The sequence below is a fragment of the Aythya fuligula genome, chromosome 9 (genome assembly GCF_009819795.1).
Source record: "Aythya fuligula isolate bAytFul2 chromosome 9, bAytFul2.pri, whole genome shotgun sequence".
Lineage (NCBI taxonomy): Eukaryota > Metazoa > Chordata > Aves > Anseriformes > Anatidae > Aythya > Aythya fuligula.
In genome coordinates, this window is record NC_045567.1 from 20001195 (window position 1) to 20025235 (window position 24041).

Sequence of the window (24041 nt, forward strand, 5' to 3'; positions counted from 1 at the left end):
CAAGGTCCCCCATCACGGTTCTGCACCTTCATTTTAGATAACACAGTGATCTTTCACTTCAGGAAATGCAGTGACACATGACATATGTGGAAACTTACTCAGCTAATTCGGCCATCTTTCATATGTAGTCCCACGCTGACAAACACCTGCCTGTCACACGGGCTAGACAAATCCATCTTTACGAATTCCAACACTGAGCCCTATTATTATTCAGAGGAAAAACACAGAAATAAACTTAGAAATGTCAACCTTTTTGTAGTAGTTGCAGACAGCAGTCTCTTTTTCTCCTTGTTTTACTGGATACTGCATTCCAATTTGGAATTCAACACTTCCTTTTTGATTGCTATTAGACATTTCACTGTCTGACTAGTTATATGGCAGTACACCTTCTCTCATGTTACAGCTTACACATACCTGTGTTACCTGGTTTTAGACCGCAATGTTTAAGATTTTCCTTCTGTCTTCTGTAACAACCTCCACAGGTTTATTCTATTAATGCAAAGACATTTCTCAGACATTGTCTTTATTATTGACACAAAATTTCCCCATGTTGCCTCACTTTAAATATGCATTCTTTAACTCTCATTCAAAAATGTATGACCAACAATCACATGAACACTAATACCATTTTACAATTTACATTTTATATTTCTATATTTTCAGCTCTTAAGGTACATCTCTAACCACTATTTTCCCTTCTTCTCATAGAAGGGATAGTGACAGAGTTCTGGTAGGGCACTGTACTCATCATCACCTTCTGTAATCATGGCTAAGGGGTATAGAACAATGCTGTCTGAAACTGATTTGTATTGTACAGTTTAAAAGCAGCTTATTCTTAAGAGATGACAGATAACTTTTTTTTTTTTTTTTTTTTTTTTTTTTTTTTTTTTTTAAAGGAAGAAGTCAAATTTTAAGTACAATAGCCACTATAAACTGTCATTGATGTTAAAAGGAGGTGAATACTGACATGGTATTAATTCTGATGTGCATTCTTTTGTGCAGGAAAAGCAACCCTTAACCCTATGGGGTAATTCATATTTGGCATGGCAATGACCTCTGCTGAAATATATCAAAGATGAATTCAAGGCATTGGCTAGAAGCCTTATTAGATTTCTCTTGAAATGAGATTGTCAAACAATGTCAGAAAGTGCTTCTCCGATTTGTAGCTCAGCCTCAAACAAGTGGATGAGATCTTCACTTGGTGTAAACTGACAGCTTCAAAGGAGTGATCTTGGTTGAGATCACTTGAGATACTGCCCAGAGCCTCTTCAGCTGAGAGGAGAAGACTATAAGAGACTGAAGTTTGTTAGAAATAATGTCAATGGACTGTTCAAGGTCACTTTACTGCAAGAAATCTTTGCTTTGATGCCTTTGTATACTTGCATAAACATGGGCTTTAAGACTTTTTAAACTCAGACATTTAGATCTTGCTTATTTTACCAAGTCCTTGGACTATCCACTCCCATTCTTGTCTGATGCAGTTGTTCCCAAGTGTCTCAAAATTGACTCCGCTCCCAGAGCCACTGAGTCCCTTTTGTATTCTCTGCTGATGGAATATAGAAGCTAGCCCCCAAGAGCCTGTGCTTCTCTTTCAAAGACAGGATTTGCTACTGTTTCTAGTGTTAGTCTAGGAAGTAGTTTTACCAATCTCATACCTTGCCCTTCCCAAACTAAACCAATCAGTGTGAGGCTGGTCTGCTCTTCCTGGTCTAGTGCAAATTCTGAACAGATTCAGAGCTGGTTAAACTGTCATCAGAGTTATTTGGGCAAGCGTCACATCTCCACTCCATGTTTTTGGCTGCAATGAAATCTTCTTACCAGGACCTGGCTTTTCCAGAGCCCACTTTTGTCACTCTTAGGACTTGCAACCCACCAGTGGCCCCATCAGGCAGTTATGGATCCACTGGCCAGAATTTGTTTCTGCTCCCATCCTGCTCACAAGCATAGTACAAAAAAACTTCATTGTGATAGTGTCAAATCATTCTTCAATTCAGTTGCATGGTTACAATATCTACACTTCCTATAAAATAAAAATGCCTTCATAATTACATGTAGACTTCATTCCTACATGGATCTCTATGCTACTATTTGATAAGGAACACAGGAGCAAAAGATGCTATTAAAATCTGAAAAGAAAACAGTGATTTTTTTTTTTCATATTCCCATTCTCTCAGACAAATCTGTTCAATACCAAGCCTGACTACTTGAAACTGTTAATAGTATGTCAAATGTTTATATATATATATATATATACACACACACACACACACATATATATAAAACTTTATTGTTCAGAAAAAACTCTGTGAAAGAAAATAATGGTCCAATCTCATGGGCAGAGCCACAGAAGATTTTCATACCTAGGCAAAGAGCGTTTGGCTTCAATGACGTTTTTCAGTGATATGGAGTTGTACAGATCTATCAGCAGGAATTCAAAATCAGATACTTGCATAAAATGGTTGATATACAGCTGGCTTTTATTTTCATGGCACATGTTTACATGGCTTAAAGAAAACATATTCTGAATGAATATGTTTCACAAATTAGTCCTTAACATTCCATGAGATATTCTAGTCAAGAGCTGCAGTTTGTATGGAGCTAACGTACCAAACTAATGTTCTAGCCATTATTAAAACATTATGAATGTATCACTTTTATTTTTACTTTTAATCTGGTGAACATGAAAGCAGTTTCAGGAAAAAAAAAAAAAGGCAAACAAACAAAAATACACAAAATGGAAATAAAATTTGGAAATACACATTTGTTTACAATGAAAATATTTCATTACACCTCTCAAGTGCTTCATGAGTAGAGAAAAACCTTCAAGTTATTTATATATAATAAACAAAACATGGATTTCATATTTTCATGAGATAATTACTTAATCATAAACTGAGTGGTCTCTTTCTTCAGATGGAATTCAGGCTGTTCAATAGATTTATTTATTTATTTATTTATTTATTGTAGGAGTCTCAGATCGTATACTTCAAGATTGATCCCAAATATGTACCTCTGAAAATCTTGATTCCCAAAAAACATACAAAGGCACCTACCTGAAAGGCCAATTATCTGAATGTCTGGGCTATCTATCTATCTACCAGCATCTAAAATAAGTATGATTCAAATTTTACCTGTAAGTAAATTATTGGATCCCAGTTTCTGAGGTTCTGGCTAGCTGTATTTTTCTTACTTTTCTCCTTCTTCCCAATTTTTATTATTCTTTAATGCACTGGGATCTATGTTACTGAATCAGCAGCTTGAGAGGCATATGTTAGAGCTTACTGGCAGAAACAAATAAAAAAAGAAAGTAAAAACAATAAAAAAAAGCAAATGAATATAATTTCAAATCATTCAGTGCAATGTACATCATACATATCTTCATATTCCAGTTTGATTTCTAGCAAAAATATAACAATGGAAAAAAAATGTCTACTTCACAACCACTTTCACTAATTGTCTATTATTGAATTCCAGTCCACGGTGCCCTCTGTACAAACACTGTCATAGACCGCAAATATCATATTCGTAGCACAGATAAGTGTACTTTTTAATCAAAGTACATAGAATCTCCTTACATTAATAGTCAATGTTACCTTTTCATTACAGTATGTTATAGAAGTACAGTTCATACAACGTAAACTAATTTTGCAAATATGCTGTTGTATTCAGACTCAACTTTCTATAATGCATTATAAAAATCAACCGTTCATTGCACATTTCCACACAATATGATATTTATTGGTTTCCCGGAATCACTGCATCAAGTTTATATTACTGCATGGTTGAAAAAACTAGTTACTTAATATTCAGAATTGACTAGCTATCAGTTGTGGTACCTTGATTTTACTACACGAAAACTTCAATGTAGACAGAATGAAGGAGTCATCATGCAGGCGTCTCACACTCTGTGTCAAAGCTTCACAAAGATAACACAACTTGACAGTTGCTCCCTTGCATACAAAAGGCAGAAATATTTGCATATTCCATCTGATTAGTTAAAATCTGTAAGGTGTTATGTGACATAAAAATAATAGTTCATACTGAGACTAACATGATCACTGATAACAGCATTTGAGCCTTAATCCTCAAAGGTTCAGCGATGCTGACACACAACACATTACCATGCAGCTAGGTATGAACACAATGCTAAAATCTGGCCTTAGGCAGAAGAACATTATTTTCCGGACCTGTACTAAAATCCCAAGAGTATCTGTTCCAAATATCTTCACTCATGTTTTTTTTTGGCAAATGGTTGAAACACTTGACTGTGAAGCATTCCCTGAATTCATTATACTTTCTCTGGATATAGAATTATATTCATTTTCCATTTGTCTCAGAATACCAAATCATAATGTGTGTGATAAGAGTATGTTGCATACCGACTTGCATAAACTGCAAATGGAAAACAAAGAGAATTTGTATTTATCTTATCTGCTCTAAGTATGAAATATTAAGCATCTCCTTATTTCTCCTCTAGTGGATTCATAGACTACAAGATGTTTCAGCTGTCGAGAACAGAAAATGAGACTACATGAAAAAAACAACAGTGTTCTAGTATACTTCTTCAGAACCTTCAGTACAAAGACTGAAAACACCCAAAGTCTGGGAAGTACTTGCAAAATATTATATTTAACTTTTTAAGGACATGGTTTCAGTAGCAAACAAATGCCTCAGTCAGACTTATCTGTCCTACCTGGGTGTCATTCAGACCAGTATCAGGCCTGCAGTACTAAACAGCTGACTGGGGCTACAAGGGACACTAACTGAAAACTGTGGAAGCACACTGACAGCTCAGAGGACACCCTGACATTCCACCTGTAGAAAGATTTTGTTGCAGGTGCTAAGAGAACTCAGTGTTACATTGCTGTACTACCAGTTTGCTACAACTGGAACAGTTTCAAATAGGGGAAAATTAGTAGGTCGTTGCAATACTATCATAAAAACATATTTGTCCTCTTAAGTGCCTGAAAGCATCATACTGCATACCTATACCACTGCATGGCAACGGCAGGCACCCAAGCATATTGTATCATATATATTAACAGCTCCGTAAGTGACCTTCTTTCAAGGACTATGCTTTGAAATACAACCTCTAATTCTACCAAAAAATCCAAGAATGATCAGACAGGAAGACCTTACATTGTCTTAACACATGGTAAGCTTTCCATAAACATTAAAGATAGCACGAATTTAAAAGAAAACTAAAGACCAAGACTTCATTTTCAAAGGCTTGTTAGAAAACAAATCAAAGTAGTTTAAACAAAACCATAATCTTTTTAACCCAATGGATTAGGCAGACGAGTAAGCATATACTGCATTTATGTAGCAAATGTTCCTCACCTACACTCTGATTGCATTTCTTAAATTAAGCCCTTGTATCAGTTCCAATTTGTGAAGCTCATAAGAGAATGTGTGCATTAATCCATGCCAACATTTATAGCAACTCTTCAGTTAATACTAAATTATAATACATCACTTGTACATGCGCATACTGCCTGTGTATACTTAGCATTGACCAAGAGATTCCTGCCCATTTTTTGAAAAAAATGTACTCCTGATTGTAATAATATATATTAGAAGATTAAAGAGAATAGACTAAACATAAATAAACAATATTCTGATATAACATCTTTTGGGAAATTCCACAAACAGTAGCCAAATTCTGCTGACCTTACTCATGTAGTATAGCACCCTGATAAGCAGTTATGGTAAAATCAAAAGAAACAGACTGACTCAGTATGATTGAGGGGACCTAAATCTACACTTGTACACTTGTACGTATTCTCCAGTTATGTTGAGTGTGTAAGAGCAATACTACATACAACCAGGAGCAATGGGATTAAAATTAGGGAAAATAATGTTAGGTCTGATTGCACCATAGTTTTAGAAAATGTACAGTCCAATTCAGATACTCTTAAATCATATGCTACCTATCTGCTTCCTAAATGAGCCTTCATTATTCTTAGGCACTTCCTTGGTTCAAGTGTTCACATTCAAGTACATTTTTGTGCATGTGGCTTGAGTCCTTGCCATCTTTAATCACTGTGATACAGTGGCCAAGTTTTGCTTCTGTTTTCACCTTTCTCAGACTTAATAAAATGCAGGAGAGCGCTAAAGAGAATGAACATCTTCCACGCTAGGCTATGGATAGTGTCTACAATGTGTTGTGTCAAAGGTACCCATTTCTGGGTAACACAAATAACAGTTCACCACAGAAAACTTTTGAGGAACATCTTAACTATTCTCTTGAAAATGCATATGCATATAACTATGCTTATAGTATTTATTAGTTTTAAAGCCAGAAATACAATTACTATAGCATATAGCTGCCCATAAGCTGATTTTTCCTTCCTGCATTTTCTATCTCATCTTTTGTTCTCAGTGAGTCTTGTAATGTATACCAAAAACTTATGGTTGTGAACCAGGCACTGTAACAACCTTAAAAGATAAAGGCATTAGTCTCTACAACTTAAAAATAAACCTCTTGGTGAGCAGTACAAGTTTCTATATACAAACTTTCCAGCATATTCACCCTGGAATTCTGGAGACCTTGGCCAAGAGTTTTCACTGAATGAAATGATGGTTATCCTTTGAATGTATGTAATTAAAACTATTAATAATTTAACAGTTAAAAATATAGGGAGCAATTTGGAGAAACTATATGTATGGAAGAATTTATTTATTTATTTATTCTTAAACTATGGGTGTGACCAAGCACTGGAAGCCACTGTCCAGAGATGCTGTGTAATCTCCATCCTTGAAGATATTTAAAAGTCATCTGGATGTATCCCCTTCCAGGAATACAGCCCAAGGTGATCCTGTTTGAGCAAGGATTAGATGGCCTCCAGAGGTACCTTCTGTGATACCTGAGAAATACTGCCTTTCCCTACCTAATGCTTCAGGAACTTAGGTCATCAGTGATGCCTTCTTTCACACATCTAGACTGAAATACTTTTTAAAAGGTAAGTGAAGCAGTGCAAAATAAATGCTAATTTTCTCATGTAGTTATTATTTACATCAGTGTTTGTGCAGATGTATCATCTCACTGCAAGTAAATTAATATTTCTGCAGTGTTTTGAAGATACAAGACATTTGCATATTTGTGTGTTTGCATATTTGCACATATACTGTATATCAAGAGAGCCTTGTTTTTCTTGGATGATAAAAACAATTCACTGCCTTTTTTAAGGTTAGTACTCAAAATCCAGCTCCCATGTACTTATTATTCATCTGAGTTGATTATACTTTAGCTTCTTTATGTACTCTCTAAAATACGCACTAATAAAATCTTATTAGCTTTTTATTATCAACCATCTCAACATACAAATATTGCAAGCTGCAAGGATTTTCTGGTCACTGAGAGTATGACTCTAGATTACTTAGTAATCAATACATTTGTTATACTGTCTCTGGCAGTTGATGCTTCTGTAAAGGTGACAGATTTTTACTATCAGTCAGGCAATTTGCAAACATATTGCAGCCTTTAAGGGCTCTCTATTCATTTCAACACAATACAGGAATGAATTCAGTCTGGGTAAGCTACTATGATTTACTAATGCCTTCCCTTAGCTGTTGTTCCACAGCTAAAAAATTCTGTTAGAACTAATCCAAGTATTTAGGATCTTAACTTGATATAAATTCTTTGAAGTCAATGGGTAGGATTTAAAAATCAATGGAAGGATGTGGCTCAAAAACGCCTTTTCCAAACCTATAATGGTGCAAGTATTATCACTGGGCACTCACTTATATACATAGGATTTGAACATTTGAAATAAAAACCTAGAGATGTACAAGTGTGAGATGGCATTGAAATCAATGCATTTTTGTCCCTAAAGAGCTCATTTGATTCATCTCTACAACAAGAATATATGATTGTCTCTAGAATTTACAGGTAGCGATATAGTAGCAATACCTTTTGTGGTGGAGTACTTTGAAGTCTGCTGTTTTTAAAGGTGCTATAGAAGGACATTAGTGAGAAAACAAGATAAATGTTTTAGTGAGGAATTACATGGTTGAGAAATCATACATGAGAGATACTCTTCCCAACTGATTTCCCTGATTTTGCATGAGTACGCTTTGGGCTACATTAGGGGAAGGTTTGCTGGACAGGAAATAGTTATTAAATTCACCTGGCAGAATTAAAGGAAGTGTTCATCTCAGGTTTTGGTCTCTTAATGGCACCTAAGCCTATATCATTGAAAACCATAAACGTTGACTCCACTGTGAGTCAGCATGCTAAAGAAAACGTTACTAAACTTACTGTTAGGAGAGTAATTCCTATTAGAAAAGACAATTCACATGTAGTGCGCGTATTACATTCCTAAATACTATCACAAAAGAAACATAAAACTCAAATGTGGATATTCCAACCATTTAAGTATTACTATAATAAAAATTATGGAAACAAGGGGATAGAAAAGCATTGGATTATCAAAAAAAATGTTACTCTTCAGAAGTCAAACTCTCTTTGAAGTATACAGACTTGGTACCAGGATTAGAAAGGGAATAATCATATGCTCTTTCTTAACGGATGCCAGGTAAGATGAGGAGATAATTATGTCTGTCTCAGTTGTTACTGAACATATTCTCACTTCAGTTGTGGCTGTACAATTGCATAGCCCCACTGTCAGAACAGGGATGCTTTTGCGCATGTTATGATAAAAACTTGTAAAGAAATGTAGCAACAACATAGCTGTATGTACCCTGTCCTAGGCCACTGCTAATAGAGGCCCATTTGCCAATGTCTTTGGGAAAACAGAAACACAGATCCAAAAACTCTAATTTCTCGCTATGTGAACATATACATTACAAATTCTAAATTCAAAAGCTATTCCATAAGCTTTCACCCTTTCACCAAACTACGCACTTTGAAATTGAAATTTTCCTGAAGGCATTTCTTTACATTCATAGATACCTGAAATGTTTCTGCAATGTTTCCATGGCAAATTTGGTAACAATACATTTATTGTTTCCATCAAATAAATTACATTTTAATTCTAAGAATCTATATAAAATTATTTTTTAAGCTCTAATCCCAGAAGCATCTGGGATTGTAAAACTCTAAACCCAATTGGGTTTAAAAATTTTAAGTATTCATATTATTAAGACGCAATTCTCAAGTGTGTATATGATCCCCTTAGAGGTTTAGGACACTGAACCTCCTGATCCTTTCATTCAGAGATTACTTCAAGTCAATGCTGTAATGGTGTGATTACAGCCTCTGGACAGGGCTTCCACCAATGCAAACTAGCCCTGCAGTATGCTTCATCGATTTGTCTTCAGAGGTGAACTGCTGGTTCTGTGGTAGGTAGTGAACAAATTGGGCACTACAGCTGGAATGGTCCACCCTGGAATAGTGAGTGGTGTCGCCAAGTGGTGGAATCTCAGAAATGTTTCCAGAACTTCAAGCTCTTATTTTTACGTACTTCTCCCTGAAAATTTAGGGAGACTTTGAAGTGGCTTCTTTCAGTAACATATAAGCTTACAAGGCCTGTAGCTTAATTAGACTAGGCAGTTCTTTTACTTAACATAAAGATTCAAAGTTTTTTGCACTTTTAACTACTGACGCAAACATTTCAAATCACTTGTAATCATCACAGAAATTCTCCAATAATTAGTAGAGAAAACAATTTTGTTTCAGACAGAAATATGATAATCAGCATTTATCTGTATTCTCAGAATTGAGGTATTTATTGTTCCACAGGAATAAAGATGTTAGATTGCACTGATAAGGGTGTTTTGAGCATTTCCAGATTAACTTCAGCACTGCATACCCCAGAAAATGCCATATCCTTCAACTAATTCTGAAAGGAGTAAGGAAAATGAGTTTGCTGAGGAAGTTAAGGAACACAAAAGTATATTTAAGTCATATTTTTCTGACAGAGTAGGCATGGAAAGCTCACCTGGATATACATCTGGGGTGTCTCAGAACCAGGTCTTCAGTGTATTGCAGGATGTGCTTGGTACTTCGCAAGATTGAGCTCTTAGTCATAAAAATATATTTTACATATAAAAATACAGCAGATGTCCTTCCAAAAATCATTAAGTGTTAGTCCCTCCCATTGTTTTATACATTCAGAAACAGATATTTGAGATATACTGTGAACAGTGCAAAAGACTGTTTTATATTTATAAAAACACACATTGCAGTACATTTTAGCGCCAACTGAAAGAAAAGTTGAGAAAGGTTTCATCCTCAGAGAAATTCTGGTCCGAGTCGAACTTTTGTTTAGCGAGTTGTAAACAAACGTCTTAGAATGCAGAGAATTCTCTCATTTCTTTCCAGCTAAGGTAGTCTCAAACACATCAAGTCCTGCTTTGAAGTAAACCTGAGCTGAACTGATGCTGTTCAGCACCTCTGACAAGGCTGCTTGAATGGTCTCATTTGACTGATGTAGTTTGTAGTGCTCCAGTGCCTCTAGCAGTACTGAAAACTGGTTTGTCCTTTCATCTAGTCTGTAAAGAATATTTCTAAAAGAGAACAATGGAGAATGGTAAACTTTTTACTCAAAACAATCTTCCAAAATCATCAAGAATCTTTGCAAGTACCAGACACATCTTATAGATGATACATATTATGCACAGTAGAGCTGACCCATGGCAGACTGAAAGACAACTGCATATTTATTGCGGCTTTGTAAACTGGATCTTTCCATTGATCTATGTGTAAATACATTGAAACATTCACAAAAGTCTGTCAAAGAAAATTCAAATTCCTTTTTGGTCTTTGAAAATTTCATCAAAATCATGAACATAAGCTCATCATACCCATTGTGAAGTTTTTTATGTCTCAGCTGGACTCTGTGTATTCCCCTCTAAAGAAAAGTTTGGTTATTATTGTGGACTGTAGGCATGGATTTTTTTTTTTTTCCCTGCTATCTGCTCCTGTTATTTATTTCACACTTCAGAGGTGAAATTCTAGCTACTGAAGTCAATGGTAAAACTCTCACTGCCTTCAGTGGCACCTTTATTTCATCAATAATCCTTTGTGGCATCAGAACAAGAGTAACCCATCTTTAATATCATGTACTTGAGGAAGGAAATAAATGGAATGCACAGCTAAAGCCTTATGAAATAAAATCAGTGTTTTTCTATAATAATAACTGCAACAGTTTTTTAATGGCATGTATCAAAATCCATGCAAAGGCAATGTCTGAATCCTTGGACATGTTATCTGTACATGTATGAGGTGCTGAAGGCTCATTATTCAAAGCTAGCTATTGATTTCATTGAGACCTTTTGAAGCAGGCTGTAAATATTATCTAAAAGCAGGTGTAATCATTATCCTAATTAGAAGAGTATGTAAATATCATAAATCTCCACCCAGGGGCTCCTTTGATTATAAACAGAAGTGAGTGAAACTTGAAGCAGGAATGCTACAAGTGATCTTGTGCAACACCTTATCCTTAAACACAATGCAAGAGTTGAGGGCAGTGGGGAAGTTGTTTCACTGAATGAAACCAGCAAGTGAGCAGAACAACTCAGACAATCCATTAGTAACCTAACTGCATGACAGGACAGGCCCAGTGGCAACTCCAATTAGTAATAAAACTGCCAAGTACCTACAAGACAGATGAGCACAAAAGTGTATCTTATTACTACAACGGTCATCTAATTGCTAGTCTGTCAGGGGGAATGGTGATGAAGAAGCACAATAAATAACATCACAGAACATCTACAATCTTCTGCCATGATTTTCAGTTTGAAAAGGTGTTTTGTTTTTTACAAAGATATGAAGTAATTCCTACCCTCATAACACAATTTTTCAGTCTTTAATTTTTTATCTTTCTGTATTGGATATATATCTAAGACTAGCAACAAAACATTAACACCATGCAATATGAATCGTAAGCTTTTTATCCCCTGATAGTGATGCATCTATCCATTTCAAGTGTTCTACAATGCAATACACAATCCTAAATATAAGGGGGCAACAGTTGGTTTCCAACATTGCCGTAGAAAGAGAGCTTACATAGTTTAAGTAGCAGGTCATCACTGACCTCAATCATTTAGCATAAAACAGATTAGGAACACTTACAGGAACAGCACAGCATGGACAGAGGCCTCCATCAAGAGGGCAGTAACAAGGAGATGTGGAAAAAACTTCAGCTTGCACTGGAGCAGCCAGAGGAGGACATCTCCCGGCTTCCTCAGTTCTGAGCTGATACTACTTGTCCTTCAGAATGTGATGCAACTTACACTCAAAGTTGACTAAAGTTATATTATGGATTGTCCCTAAAGCTTCTTTGTGATATAGTAAATGAAAACTGTGTATGTTGAGAACCAGAAAAAAATCTTGGTTGGTTGGTTTTTAAGGATAGGCTGTGCTGTGGGAAATACTGTAGCTTTCAAAGCAGGGATTGATTTTGCTCCCTCTGAAATCAATCAGGGACTCCTGCTGAGATCAGTACGAGGAGAAGCAGGCTTCTGAAGAACTCTCCTCTACTGTACCCACAGTTCACAGAGAGACAGAAGCCTGTTCACAACCCCTCGAAGCCCTTGAACAGCAGGGGCAATACTAGAGATAATCACATTACTTTTCTACTTTCAGGAGGTATGCGACAGTCCTACCTGGTAGCTGGTGTCTGGGAGAGTTTGAGCAAGGGTTCTTCTCCAAATGCCTACAACACTGGCAATATGATCTATATTAGGATTCCTCTGTTTCTTTACTGGTGGGTAATGTCAACAAATAAGAATGTAATAGGCCAATAACCCACCAGCAGAACAACACTAATTTAGACTGCTAGGAATCATTCTAAAGAGAGGATGATCTGAAGACAGGAACATTTAGGGACTCCCAAGAAAATAAGTGATGCGAATAGAAACTGATCTTTTCCTATCCCATCTTCCAAAGTGCTGTAAATAAGGCACAAAGGAAAAAAAAAAAAAAAAAAAAAAAAAAAAAGGTCTATCTCAAGAGTAAAGGATGATAGAAGAGTTTAATTCTACTGCTGTGATTCCAATGGCAATGGCAGGTGATCTACTGTAAAAGATAAATATTCCCTGCCCACCCCACCTGACTACAGTACAAATCGGTGTCTAATATTAGAGAAAAACTGAGCAGTTTGATGTATAAAAGAGATGAGCATTTAGCTATCATAATTTAACAGAATGTCTTAACTTTTGCAATAGTAATACGATTTAGGCATAGCTGATTGCATTGTATGACAGAACCTATTTTTTATTTTAATGTATGCAAATACTTTAAAATAATAATACCATTATGCAGTACCTGTTTTTTTTTTTTCAGATTTTCTGCTAGGGATTCTTACTAGGATCTTTTATTTTCAAATTACTTATCTTTGCTTGGCATGCCATAACACCCTTTTTGTTGCGTAAAATGATTTCTCTATGCATGTTCATGAGAATCAATTTATACAATTTTACTTATCTCAGTGCAAGCTTCATCAAATAATAAATAAATAAATAAATAAATAAAAACACAAAGCTAGTCCAGTTTATTACTTCTATGCCTTTACAAGTCAAAAAAGTGTTTTCATTAAAAACTACACATGGACTGAAAAATAAAAAACAGCCATTGCTTTGGCACAAGATATTGCCATGTGACCATGATGTGCATAATGATCCTAAGACTCTTTAATTTATACTGTGAAATTCAATGACTTAAAAAATTCCTTAATACTTAAGACTTAAACAATTCCTTAATACAAATTGTTTTGTACACCTCTAAAACAATGATTCCAGCTTCTGGCCTAACTGCTTAAGTATCTACCTTTGTCTTTAACTATTTTGATCCTACAAATATAATGCATGCAGTCAACTTGACCCATACAAAATGAGAAAACAGTGATGTGTAGTATAGTACTAATCCCACTAATGAAATTGCAACACAAATCACTCATCTTAATGGTCTTGTTTCAATGACACATCACAGTGACCTGGAAAGCATAACACTGAACTAGAAAACCTAGCAAATAACTTCAGGCACTACTGCTGAAAGAGTCTCCACACAAAAGAATGAACCTCAATAAACTAAAGCAAAGGAACTTATGAAATATAAGGCAAAGAAACTTATGAAATAGATTCTAATAGGACCTCATTTATAACTTTTATGAGCCCTTTGCCTGCCGAGGAACATAAACATTAATTATTTATCAAACTAATGCCAACTACAGTTAAATGTTACAGTTATAGTATCAGAAATAGGGATGTGATGCCACCCTCACTAAACCAAAACGCATTTGAAAAATTCTTGAATGAGAAAACTAAATAATAGTTTAACTAAAACTAAATAATAGTAAATTAAATAATACAGTGACTAACACAACTCAAAATATTTTGAAGATTACATTAGAATTACAGACCAGTACAGACAAAACTAGTTTCTACATTATTCTTGCCATGAAAAAGGATGTTTTAGCTTACAAGAAAAGTTTACATGTAGGTGATGTACAAGATATAAGCAGAATTATTCAGGTACTTACACATAGCCTACTATCTAAGAGATACAGTATGAAATTTTGGAAAGAAAAGTAATTATTAAATCATTAGGACATAGCAGCCTGTATATGGTCCCATAAGAAATGAGTTCAGGTTGTCTCAATGGAATCACATTAAAATCATTTACAGATAAATGCTATGGGCACCCTCTATTCCATTTATAACCCCATATGCTGTGACTACAGCTGCTTCAGCATCCTCACACATTGAATTTTATAAATCCCTGAATTATTTTTCTCATATTTTCCAGGAAAAAAAAAAAAAAAAAGTACCAAAACAGAGATTTTCAGCATTTCCATTTCTCATGGTAACATTCAGTTTTGAATGGACTTTTCTAAGCTCTAGGAGTTTGTTTTCACTCAAGCTTGTAAAACACAAACTATTATTAACCAGATAAATAAATAAATGCATTCTAATACTATTTACGTGTTGGGACCTCCAGTTCCACAGTGTTTATTTATAGCAGGACATAAAATATTACAAACTCTCCTTCTCCGGAAACTGCATGAGCCAATTTATCTTGTTTACACTAGTTTGTACCTCACAAAATTTTATGGTGAAGTTATAAGAAAACTTCCCTTCTTTTTCTAGGTTCCTGGTCCTTTGGATCTCCAACAGTGTTTCTCCTTTCTCCTCTTCTTATTTTTTAAACTTTATTGACATGCACATATACTTGGTTACCTATTTTATTTCACGGCATTGTTATGACAGAAGTGGATTATTATAAGATTATAGCTGCTAGCCACATAAGACTCTCTTTTATCAGGACAAAATGTATGCAGCAGTGAACTGTTATTACATGTCATTATGGATGATCCAGAGGAAAAGCTTTTTTCTGCACTGCTCATTTCTTGCTGGATCAAACAGTGAAAGTCGCTAGCTCTGGGACCACATGAACAACAGCATGCACGTGGCCAGGGAAGACAGGATATGGCAGCCAACCTTTTAGGGCAACTTAGCTGTAAATGCCAGTCTATTCCTTCATTGACCTCAGTCCCCACAAATTCAGCCTGTCATATTTAAGGATCCCTTATTTGTAATGCATTGTTCCTAACTTTTGCTTCCTACGCAGCCTTTTAAGGGCCATCAGTTGCCTTTGTTTAGTGCTCTCATTTATAGGACTGAAAAATATTTTACCAGTATGTACTACAGAAAGTGACATATTGAAATCATGTAATCACAAAGCTGAATATCTGCCAGATGGATATGTATCAGCAGTTGATAAACTACAGATAATCCAGGCATCAAACCTAACTCAAGACTAACCAAAGGGAAGGCATTTCAAAGGCACAGCTGCGTTACGGTAGCAAACTAGATACACTGCATCCCTACCAGACAAAACTTTACCTTGCATAAGAGACCAGAGTTGAGACACCTTTAGTTGAGTTGGTTAAGGCAAAGGGGGTTCTGGTCAGTCTGTGTTTAATAAAAACCTGTTGGGACATGGGATGACAAGGAGATAATTATTCAAGATCTGTATCCATTTCCAAGAGGCCAATTTAGAATAGGCCGTGTTAAAAAAATAAATCCTGATTTTGGCAGATCTTTGAAGTGTCTTGAGGCTTCATTTGGCTTGATTGCTTGCCAAATAAGCAAAGGAAAAAAGGAAGCCAAACTGCAATAATAGCTGGTTGCAAGACACATTATCTTTTATTTCCCTACAGTTATCTTTGATTACAGTACTTTTTTAAAGGTAATAAATGCATTGTCATAAAACATTAATCTCTTATAGCTAAAGCTTAACCCAACCTAGTTTAAGTTTCAGCCTGGTGCACCCTGCTAAACCCCCACCCTAAATGTAACCTTACCTATAGACTACAGACATTCCCACCTTTACAGACTCATCTGGTAGATCCAATTTGCATGTATTAGCATTCAGAATTCTAGAGAAAAAGGTCTATTAAAAAATCAAGCTGTGTAAAGGTTGCTTTAGGAATTTTTTATGACCAAACCTCAACATTCACAGAAAACATTCACTTTCACTTGTGTTCTGATGCATTAAAGAAAATGATTTTTTGTTGTTGTTTTTGATAGTTGAGTAATTATTGTCAACAGAAATGACTGACATAAAATAGAGCTAACAGTGCTAGTCTTGATTTTCTGATAATAGGACAGTGCTCTGTGATGGCTTAGAAAAGATTTCGAATGGGAGACTGTATCTATGACAACCTGTAGCTAAACTTTTCCACTTTTATCATATAAACAGTAATTACTTAATTTCTTCTTTTTTTAACTATATTTTTTTTTGTGGCTCATGATAGCATAACAGCTTCTAGTATTTTCTAGTAGCTGATACAAAATAAGTATGAGGAAGTGGAAGCTGGATGCACGTTGCTAATCAGAAGAGGACTGAGTGTTCTGGAACAGACGCAAATGAGAATAATGGAGCTAAGAAGTCTGACTAGTTTAAGTGAAATGGCATCTTCAGCAATACACCTGCTTGCAAGGGCTGAACATCAACCATGCCTTTCCCTCACAGTTTCACTGTTGAAAATCTGCTCAGTTTAGGAAACTTATTTCTTTCCTACTTCAGAGTAGATAAGATGAATAAGTAAGAAGAACCAATTCTACAAATTTAACAGTACAGAATGACTTCACAGAACAGAAGTGAGAAGAAAGAGAAACATTAGGATGCAATTTGTCTTTAGAAGTTCCAAGTGATTATTTATCACGGTTAAAGAGCAGTCCTCTAATTAATTAGGCATGATCTTCTCTAGGGTTTTACAGAAACTAATTAAGCAAGTTTATCTAGAAATTCCTGAAAAAGTCACAAAACTTAACACACTACTAGATTCTTTTCCACAGAGCTTTCAAACTCTATATGCAACTGATGAGAGAATATATACTCCATCTACACATAAAATATTCCCTGAAAATCCTTCAATATTTTTTCTCTAAATTTTCAGAACAAGGACTTGCAAGGACCTAAGAGCGATGTATGCATTGAACCATATTAACTGTACTTTTAAATTGTTATTTGCTGGCAAGAACTACTAGGAAAAATACTTTGGTAATTTCAAATAATGTAGCTGCTGGTAACAAACGTAAGCACGTTGTTCTTTGATTTAAGATGCACTTGTTTTTCAAATGAAAGAAACATATGCTGGATAATTTGGAGGAAACTATTTTTCTGTTAAGGATGTCTCATCTGAAATAGTCAAATTCCAAGCAGATGTGCTACTATTTCAAAGGACTTGAGGGAAGTGAATTAATACAATTATTCCCAAATGGCTCACAGCTGATGTTCTAAAGGCTTCATAGTGATTTTTATTTAGAAATTGTGTAAAACATCTGATTCTTAAGAAGGAATGCCATTTACAAACAAAGCATCAAAAGGCAGCGTCCAGTGTTTGATTTATTAAACTGGTTTGACCTCAATTTCCAGCTCTCATCCCAATTAACTTTATCATCTTAAGTAACTCTATACCACGTGGCATGTGAAACTGCTATCAAAACCAGAAGGGTCATTATCATAAGAGTTAATTATGGATTAAAAATTAATTATATCATAATATGTATGTTAAATAAATGTCTGAGGTTTTATTTTATTACATTCTACAGCATACATACACACAATATTTGCACTTTTAAATCACAAAGGTAAGTTTCCTATTAATGATCTCACCTAAGCCCTAATGATCTAAGCCCTGTGGCCTAGGTAATACATTCTGGGAGGGAGGATGACATATTAACTATTTCCCCTATTAATTCTGCTTATTTTTGTACTAGATTTGAGAAATGTTCCTGGCTAATATTTAACACTATGTGGTTCTTACCTGTCATGGCCATAAATGTGAGACCATATAGTTCTTGGATCTGAAAAATGTTATTGACCGTACTGTTTATAAGAACAATGAAATAATGTATGAAATATTAAGTTTCTGTCAAATGTAATAAACTCTAAATCTAATTCTTTATATAACTTTAAGATATCATAGCCTATTTACTCTGTAACCCAATATTCTTGGTCTATTTAACAATATAAGCACAGATCTGAGCACGATCTGCCAACAATGGAAATTGAATGGAAACTGTAACGTAATCAAAAGAGTTGCTAGGATTTGGTGTGATAGCTCTGCCCTGACCTCACTGAATAGCCTTCTGTGAGAGGATTTTTACAGGTAGCCGAACAACCACTGTGAAATGGGCTAAAAATCTAGTAAGGCCATAGATATTAGCAAATGTCATTATATTAAAAAAAAAACAACAACAAAAAGACTCTTTGCAAGGTCAAGACCATGCACATTTGTGGGAAGCATGAGGAGCTGTACGTCCTGGATCAAGTCTCATCTTCAGGGCCTCTAATGCATATTAAATTATAGTATACATATTAATATTCACTGTATCAAAAACATAACAGGTCTGATGCATACTGCAGTTCTAGAAATGTAAAAATTGATCAAATTAAAAGAATGGAAGAAAATTCACAAGAAGTACGTATGGGAAAAATAAACGAAGGTATGTACACCCGGGTTTGCCATTCATACCAGGGAAATGAGAAAGCTGGTTTCCAGGCATGACATAATCCTTAATTATAGCAGTTTTCTGCTTTTGCATGTGTCATGAAAAGATTTTCATGCTCGCTTTAAGTCGGCTTTAAAGTTAACCATAATTACATCTCTGCAGATGTCTAATTCAATATTACTTAATGCAGCAAATGGTCTTAAAATAGTAAAAGTATACAAGACTACAAATACAGTCATTACATCATGGTCAATATACATAATTGCGATTCTAATGGAGAAACGATTTGAATTGTCGCTCAGATCAGGTGTTTTGAGTATGAGTTAAACTCATTCCCTGATGCATAATATGGTTGTCATCAGTTTTTTAAAAATCTGATCAAGGCACATGACTTTTATTTAGAGAAGCACAGAAACAGAGCACCTCATCCTCTCAGTCAGTGTCTGCTACTGCAGACTAGAAAAAAATCATCTTCCATATTAACCTAAGATTTACCAAGGACTGTACAGGATGTGAGGTGTTCTGACAGTACATAGCTGCCACTACTCACCTCTCTCTTGAAATTTCTTTTTGCCTTCCAACGTTCTTAACATAAAACTGTTCCAGGAATATTGCCTGTGACTTTTTTTTCCCCCCATTAGTAGATCCAAAAATGAACTACACAGAAGCTTAGAGATGCTGTGTGTCATTTTTTCTATCTTGAATATTTGAGCTCATCATCTCTAACTTATCCTGACAAAAATTGTAATTAGACTGCACTAGTACTGAGAGTTTGAAGGAAGAAGGCAGAAGAAAGAAAGAATTTTTAGGCATGAAATACATTTTGACAAATGCCTGTCGGAGAGAAGGGAGCTGAACAAGGACTGCAGTGGTCAGAAAATGCAAACGTGAGTGGGAGGAAATGAAAGGATAAGTAGAAAACAAGTGATGGAAAAAATCAGTACAAAAAGATGAAGAAAAGTAAGCTATGGTACAAGTTTCTGTAAGACTGGAAGTGAGGCTTAGGAACTTATATTTCATAAGGCAAGAAATGGACAGAAAAAGGGCAGAAGTTGTTAATAACATGGCAGATATACATGTATAATAAGGAATACAGGATGTAAAGCCACAACAAAGAAGACATGGACAATAAGAAGGATTAAAAGGGAAGGACAAAAATAAGTACATTGTACAAAATAAGACGCAGCAGGACTGAGTTTGGAGATGTATAGAAAAGGAGACAAAGTTTTCCTGGAGGGTTGAGCATGAGAAGGAAAGAAACTCATCAGTACTGACAGAACCATGAAACACCACTGAAAAATTAGAAAGTGAAACGAGTAATACCACTTATCACAACTCCATTTATAAGATGCGGAACAATTATAGAAGAAAAAGAGATGAAAATTTTCAAACATAGAATATATTAGGGTGAAAAGTCAGATGTAAAATCCCTGCTGTGCAGTAAAAAGAAAATTAATTTATTTGACTGAATGGCAGAATTTGAGATACACTATTAAAACCAGTACACAAATCTATCCCTCTCTCACAACATCATTCCAGTATTGTATTTAAATTTTTTTCATGACAGATAATATAACAATACAGAATGTGATCAACTACTGCCAGCGCAACATGAATTGTTGCAGGATTTCCAATCCTGAGGATTATCTGCACCATATCAAATCACCCTCTGTTCCACATAATACAATGCAGGAAAAAAAATAAAAATCCTTGGTTCAGGTCAGTCAAAAATGTCTCAAACTGTCTCAACCATTACAGCAAAGTATACAAGAATATTTTCTATTTGAGGCCACAAATGGAGAGTTCAAAGTGAAAAAGGAAATCTGCAGAGTCTGCACAATAAGAGAGAATCGCTGCCTGCTGTAGAAACACTAGACTAGTATTTTTTTCAAATGACATTGCACTACATGTTTACCTATGTCATTGTTTAAGATTAGCAGGATATTTGCATCTTTAATGCTTGTCCTACGTAAAGCCAATGAGCAGCTTGTTTACACACAGAGATTTAATAAGGACTTAAATTTTCCTACTTAAATGTATCTCTAGAAATTTAAGTCTGAGGGTATGTGAATTTTGACACCTGAGAATCTGCTGCAGTTTATCAGCAAAACAGAAATAAATCCAGTAGACTCTGTACATATGTAAGGAATATATATAACAGAATTCAATCCAAAAGGAAAACAGTTGTTCTAGTGAACAACAAACACTTGTTTGGCATGAGACACTTGAGTGGCATGAGATTAGCAGCGATGCCAATTACCTTTTTGCGTGGTGCTAAAAGCATCTTTGTATTCTTCTTTCATCTCATTATGGCAAATTCAGGATACACAATCTATCATCACTTCCATTGAGTATTTGTTCATTGCATTGTAATGCACTGATTTGTTGTAACTTTTTAGCCCAATGGAGCATTAATGCCACAGCTGGGTATTTATGATAAAAAGAATCAAACGGAAGAAGTTAAACTTGCACAAATGAGCAAGACAAACTGCTGGAGGTCTTTCCTGAAAACACAGATTTATTTGTCCTTACTTTTCACCTTATTAGTGCTTGTTTCACTCAATTATTTTCTCTACTAGACATAGCACAATGAGATTTGCAAAAATTCCATAAAAATGTTGACAGATGCATACAAACTTAATGGACAGTATAAACTTGGCAGACAAAGGTAGATGAAACTTGAAACAGGAAACTGTCCTAGGTCTTTGCTTCAATCTCTGTCAAATTATGGCTGAAGCACCGTTGTTGCTGAAGCACCAGACTATAGAGATAGAGCATCCCCAGCAGGAAACTACACATAGTGATGTGTTAGTAACCATAATAATTTTACTGCTCATTATAGCAGAATAATGTATCAATTATGCTCAATAATTGCCCTACGGCAATGACTGGAATAAGGAATCTATGTATATACAGTATACAAACAGTACATGTACACAACGAGAGACTACAGCTATGGCGATGAGAGTACAAAATACAAAGAAATTGAAGAAAAGATATATTAGCTTCCCTTTAGTAGACAGGCACAAGTAGGTTGCAACCCACCTCCTGCAATAAAGCAAAAAGTCCACTTTTCTTTTTAATTCAACTTCTAGAATAGAAAACATAGTATAGATCCAGAGAACTGTGAATTAGGACAAACACAAGCCTAAAAATGATGCCTAAACTTCAGCAAATTTGTCAAGTACTTTGATTGAGGTTGAGAATATGAGTCCAAATGGGTATACAGGAAGCAATCATTTTTTCATGAAGAATACGTGCTTTACTGTGCACACAAATTCTTCCTTCAGAAGGCTGTAAATTACAGTATTTATGGAATCTTAATGATCTAAACACAGTTGGAGCCTGAAGGTCAAGGCTGCAAACTGCATCCTAAATTTCTGTTTACAGATGAAGCATAGTATTTATTGCTGCACTGCTTGTGCTGCTATAGTTAAAGGGCTGCCAGCATTTCCATTATAAACCCCTATTTCAGGGGTTTATAACTTGCCCATCAATCTTCCCACTGGGATGAAACACAGCATATGAGGTCCTGGCTGTGAGACCGATATTTTGTTTTGTTTTCTTTACCAAATTACAAAAAGAAAAGTGTGAAGTTATATAAGCAAAAAAGTACATCGGATGTTTTCAAATATTTCTAGTGTTCCTGTCATACTATTCAATAATAGCTTCAGAACACAAAATACATTTGTATAACTGCATCAGTTAATGGAAGGACTTTTAATAATGAAACGGTGAAAAATAACCCAAATAAAGACATACTGCTAGATGAATTTTTCAAAAGAAAATGTATCAATGATTTTGAATGTCAGGAAAGGAATTCAGAAATCTACCACTGTCCTTGATTCTGTCTGCATTAAAGGTGGGCCTACACCTGCATGCCTTGAACAGTACAAAGAATGCATTATTTTTAAATAAGTTTCTAAACGATCATCATCTAACTGATACACAAGGTGTACTTTACAGCTATATACTACAGATGATATTAGGTAGAATACCTCAGAGTAAAAAGTTAAAAAATACTTCCCTCAAACTGTGAAGTAACCTTATCATCTACTATTAAATCTTGTATTAAATTTAATGAAATCAGTAGGGGAAAATTACAAAACTTTCACCTTCACATTATCTACTTTGCCAGTGTAAATACTGCACTCTGTCCTGAAGTGCTGCTGTGAGCAGGAAGGTGAAAAACTCAATTTACCTTCTACCTGTATATCTAGCAATTACATCTTGCTGAATAACAAACATAATACTGCAAACACTGCAAGAATTTAAACATTAGAAGTCCTCATTAAGACAAAAAAAAAACAAAAAACAAAAAAACATTGAAATACTAAATTCTCATGGAATTTATTTTTATAAATAAAAAACAAATGCATACACTGGGCCAAATTCAACAATGTGATGTGATGCAACACAGACACATTAGATTATATTCAGCAGCTTCAAGGATCCTTTGCAACACCATACCAGTTCAAACAAGAAAGATAGCAGCGTTGAACCTGGAATATTAGACTTTCCTTAATTACACTTCAGTGTATCTCTTTATATTATAAATCCAGTCATGGCAGGAATGAAGCAAATTAGTCCCTCCCAAATATCATCATTATATTTTCTGTATTTCTCTGGGGATTTTATTCACTGACACTGTAGGGTTCATCACAACTACCCTTTTATTTTTCTTTTCCTCTTGGTATTGTTAAAAGGTGACTGCATTTGTTTTATGCCGTTCCTAACACTTGGAAGAATCTCTTCCTCCTGATGCCATAGCTTTCTGCTTTTCTTCCAAAGCCTACCTCTACCATCTGTCTACTTTATAACCACTGGAAACAATCACTTGCAGTAACTTGAACAAGACCTTTGACAATTTTTTTTTTCCATCACCTGCAACATATTATTGTTTTATTACTGTAGCTGGCTCTGGCTGTAAGTACATTTATATTCCCACATAACACAGATCCTTCGTGCACTTCTTTGTTCTGGCCTCTGTCCGTCTCCTGTGTATGTATGCTAGCTCACTTCTGAACTCACTTTCATGAACATACAAATCAATTTCCTCTAAAGTAAAATCTGGGTACAGCTTTAGGGACAGTTCTACCTGGGGACCCCTCCTAATA

General features: G+C 35.3%; 1 protein-coding gene across 1 annotated transcript in view; it reads right to left on the reverse strand.

Annotated features, from left to right (window-relative positions):
• Positions 1-2794: 2794 nt before the first annotated feature.
• The window catches only part of NAALADL2 (N-acetylated alpha-linked acidic dipeptidase like 2), a 328471-nt gene continuing 307224 nt past the window's right edge, over positions 2795-24041 (reverse strand). Inside the window, exon 15 of the mRNA XM_032193291.1 lies at positions 2795-10470. Within this exon, the coding sequence (XP_032049182.1) occupies positions 10272-10470 (199 nt within the window). The 3' untranslated portion in view covers positions 2795-10271. The remainder of the gene's footprint in view (positions 10471-24041) is intronic.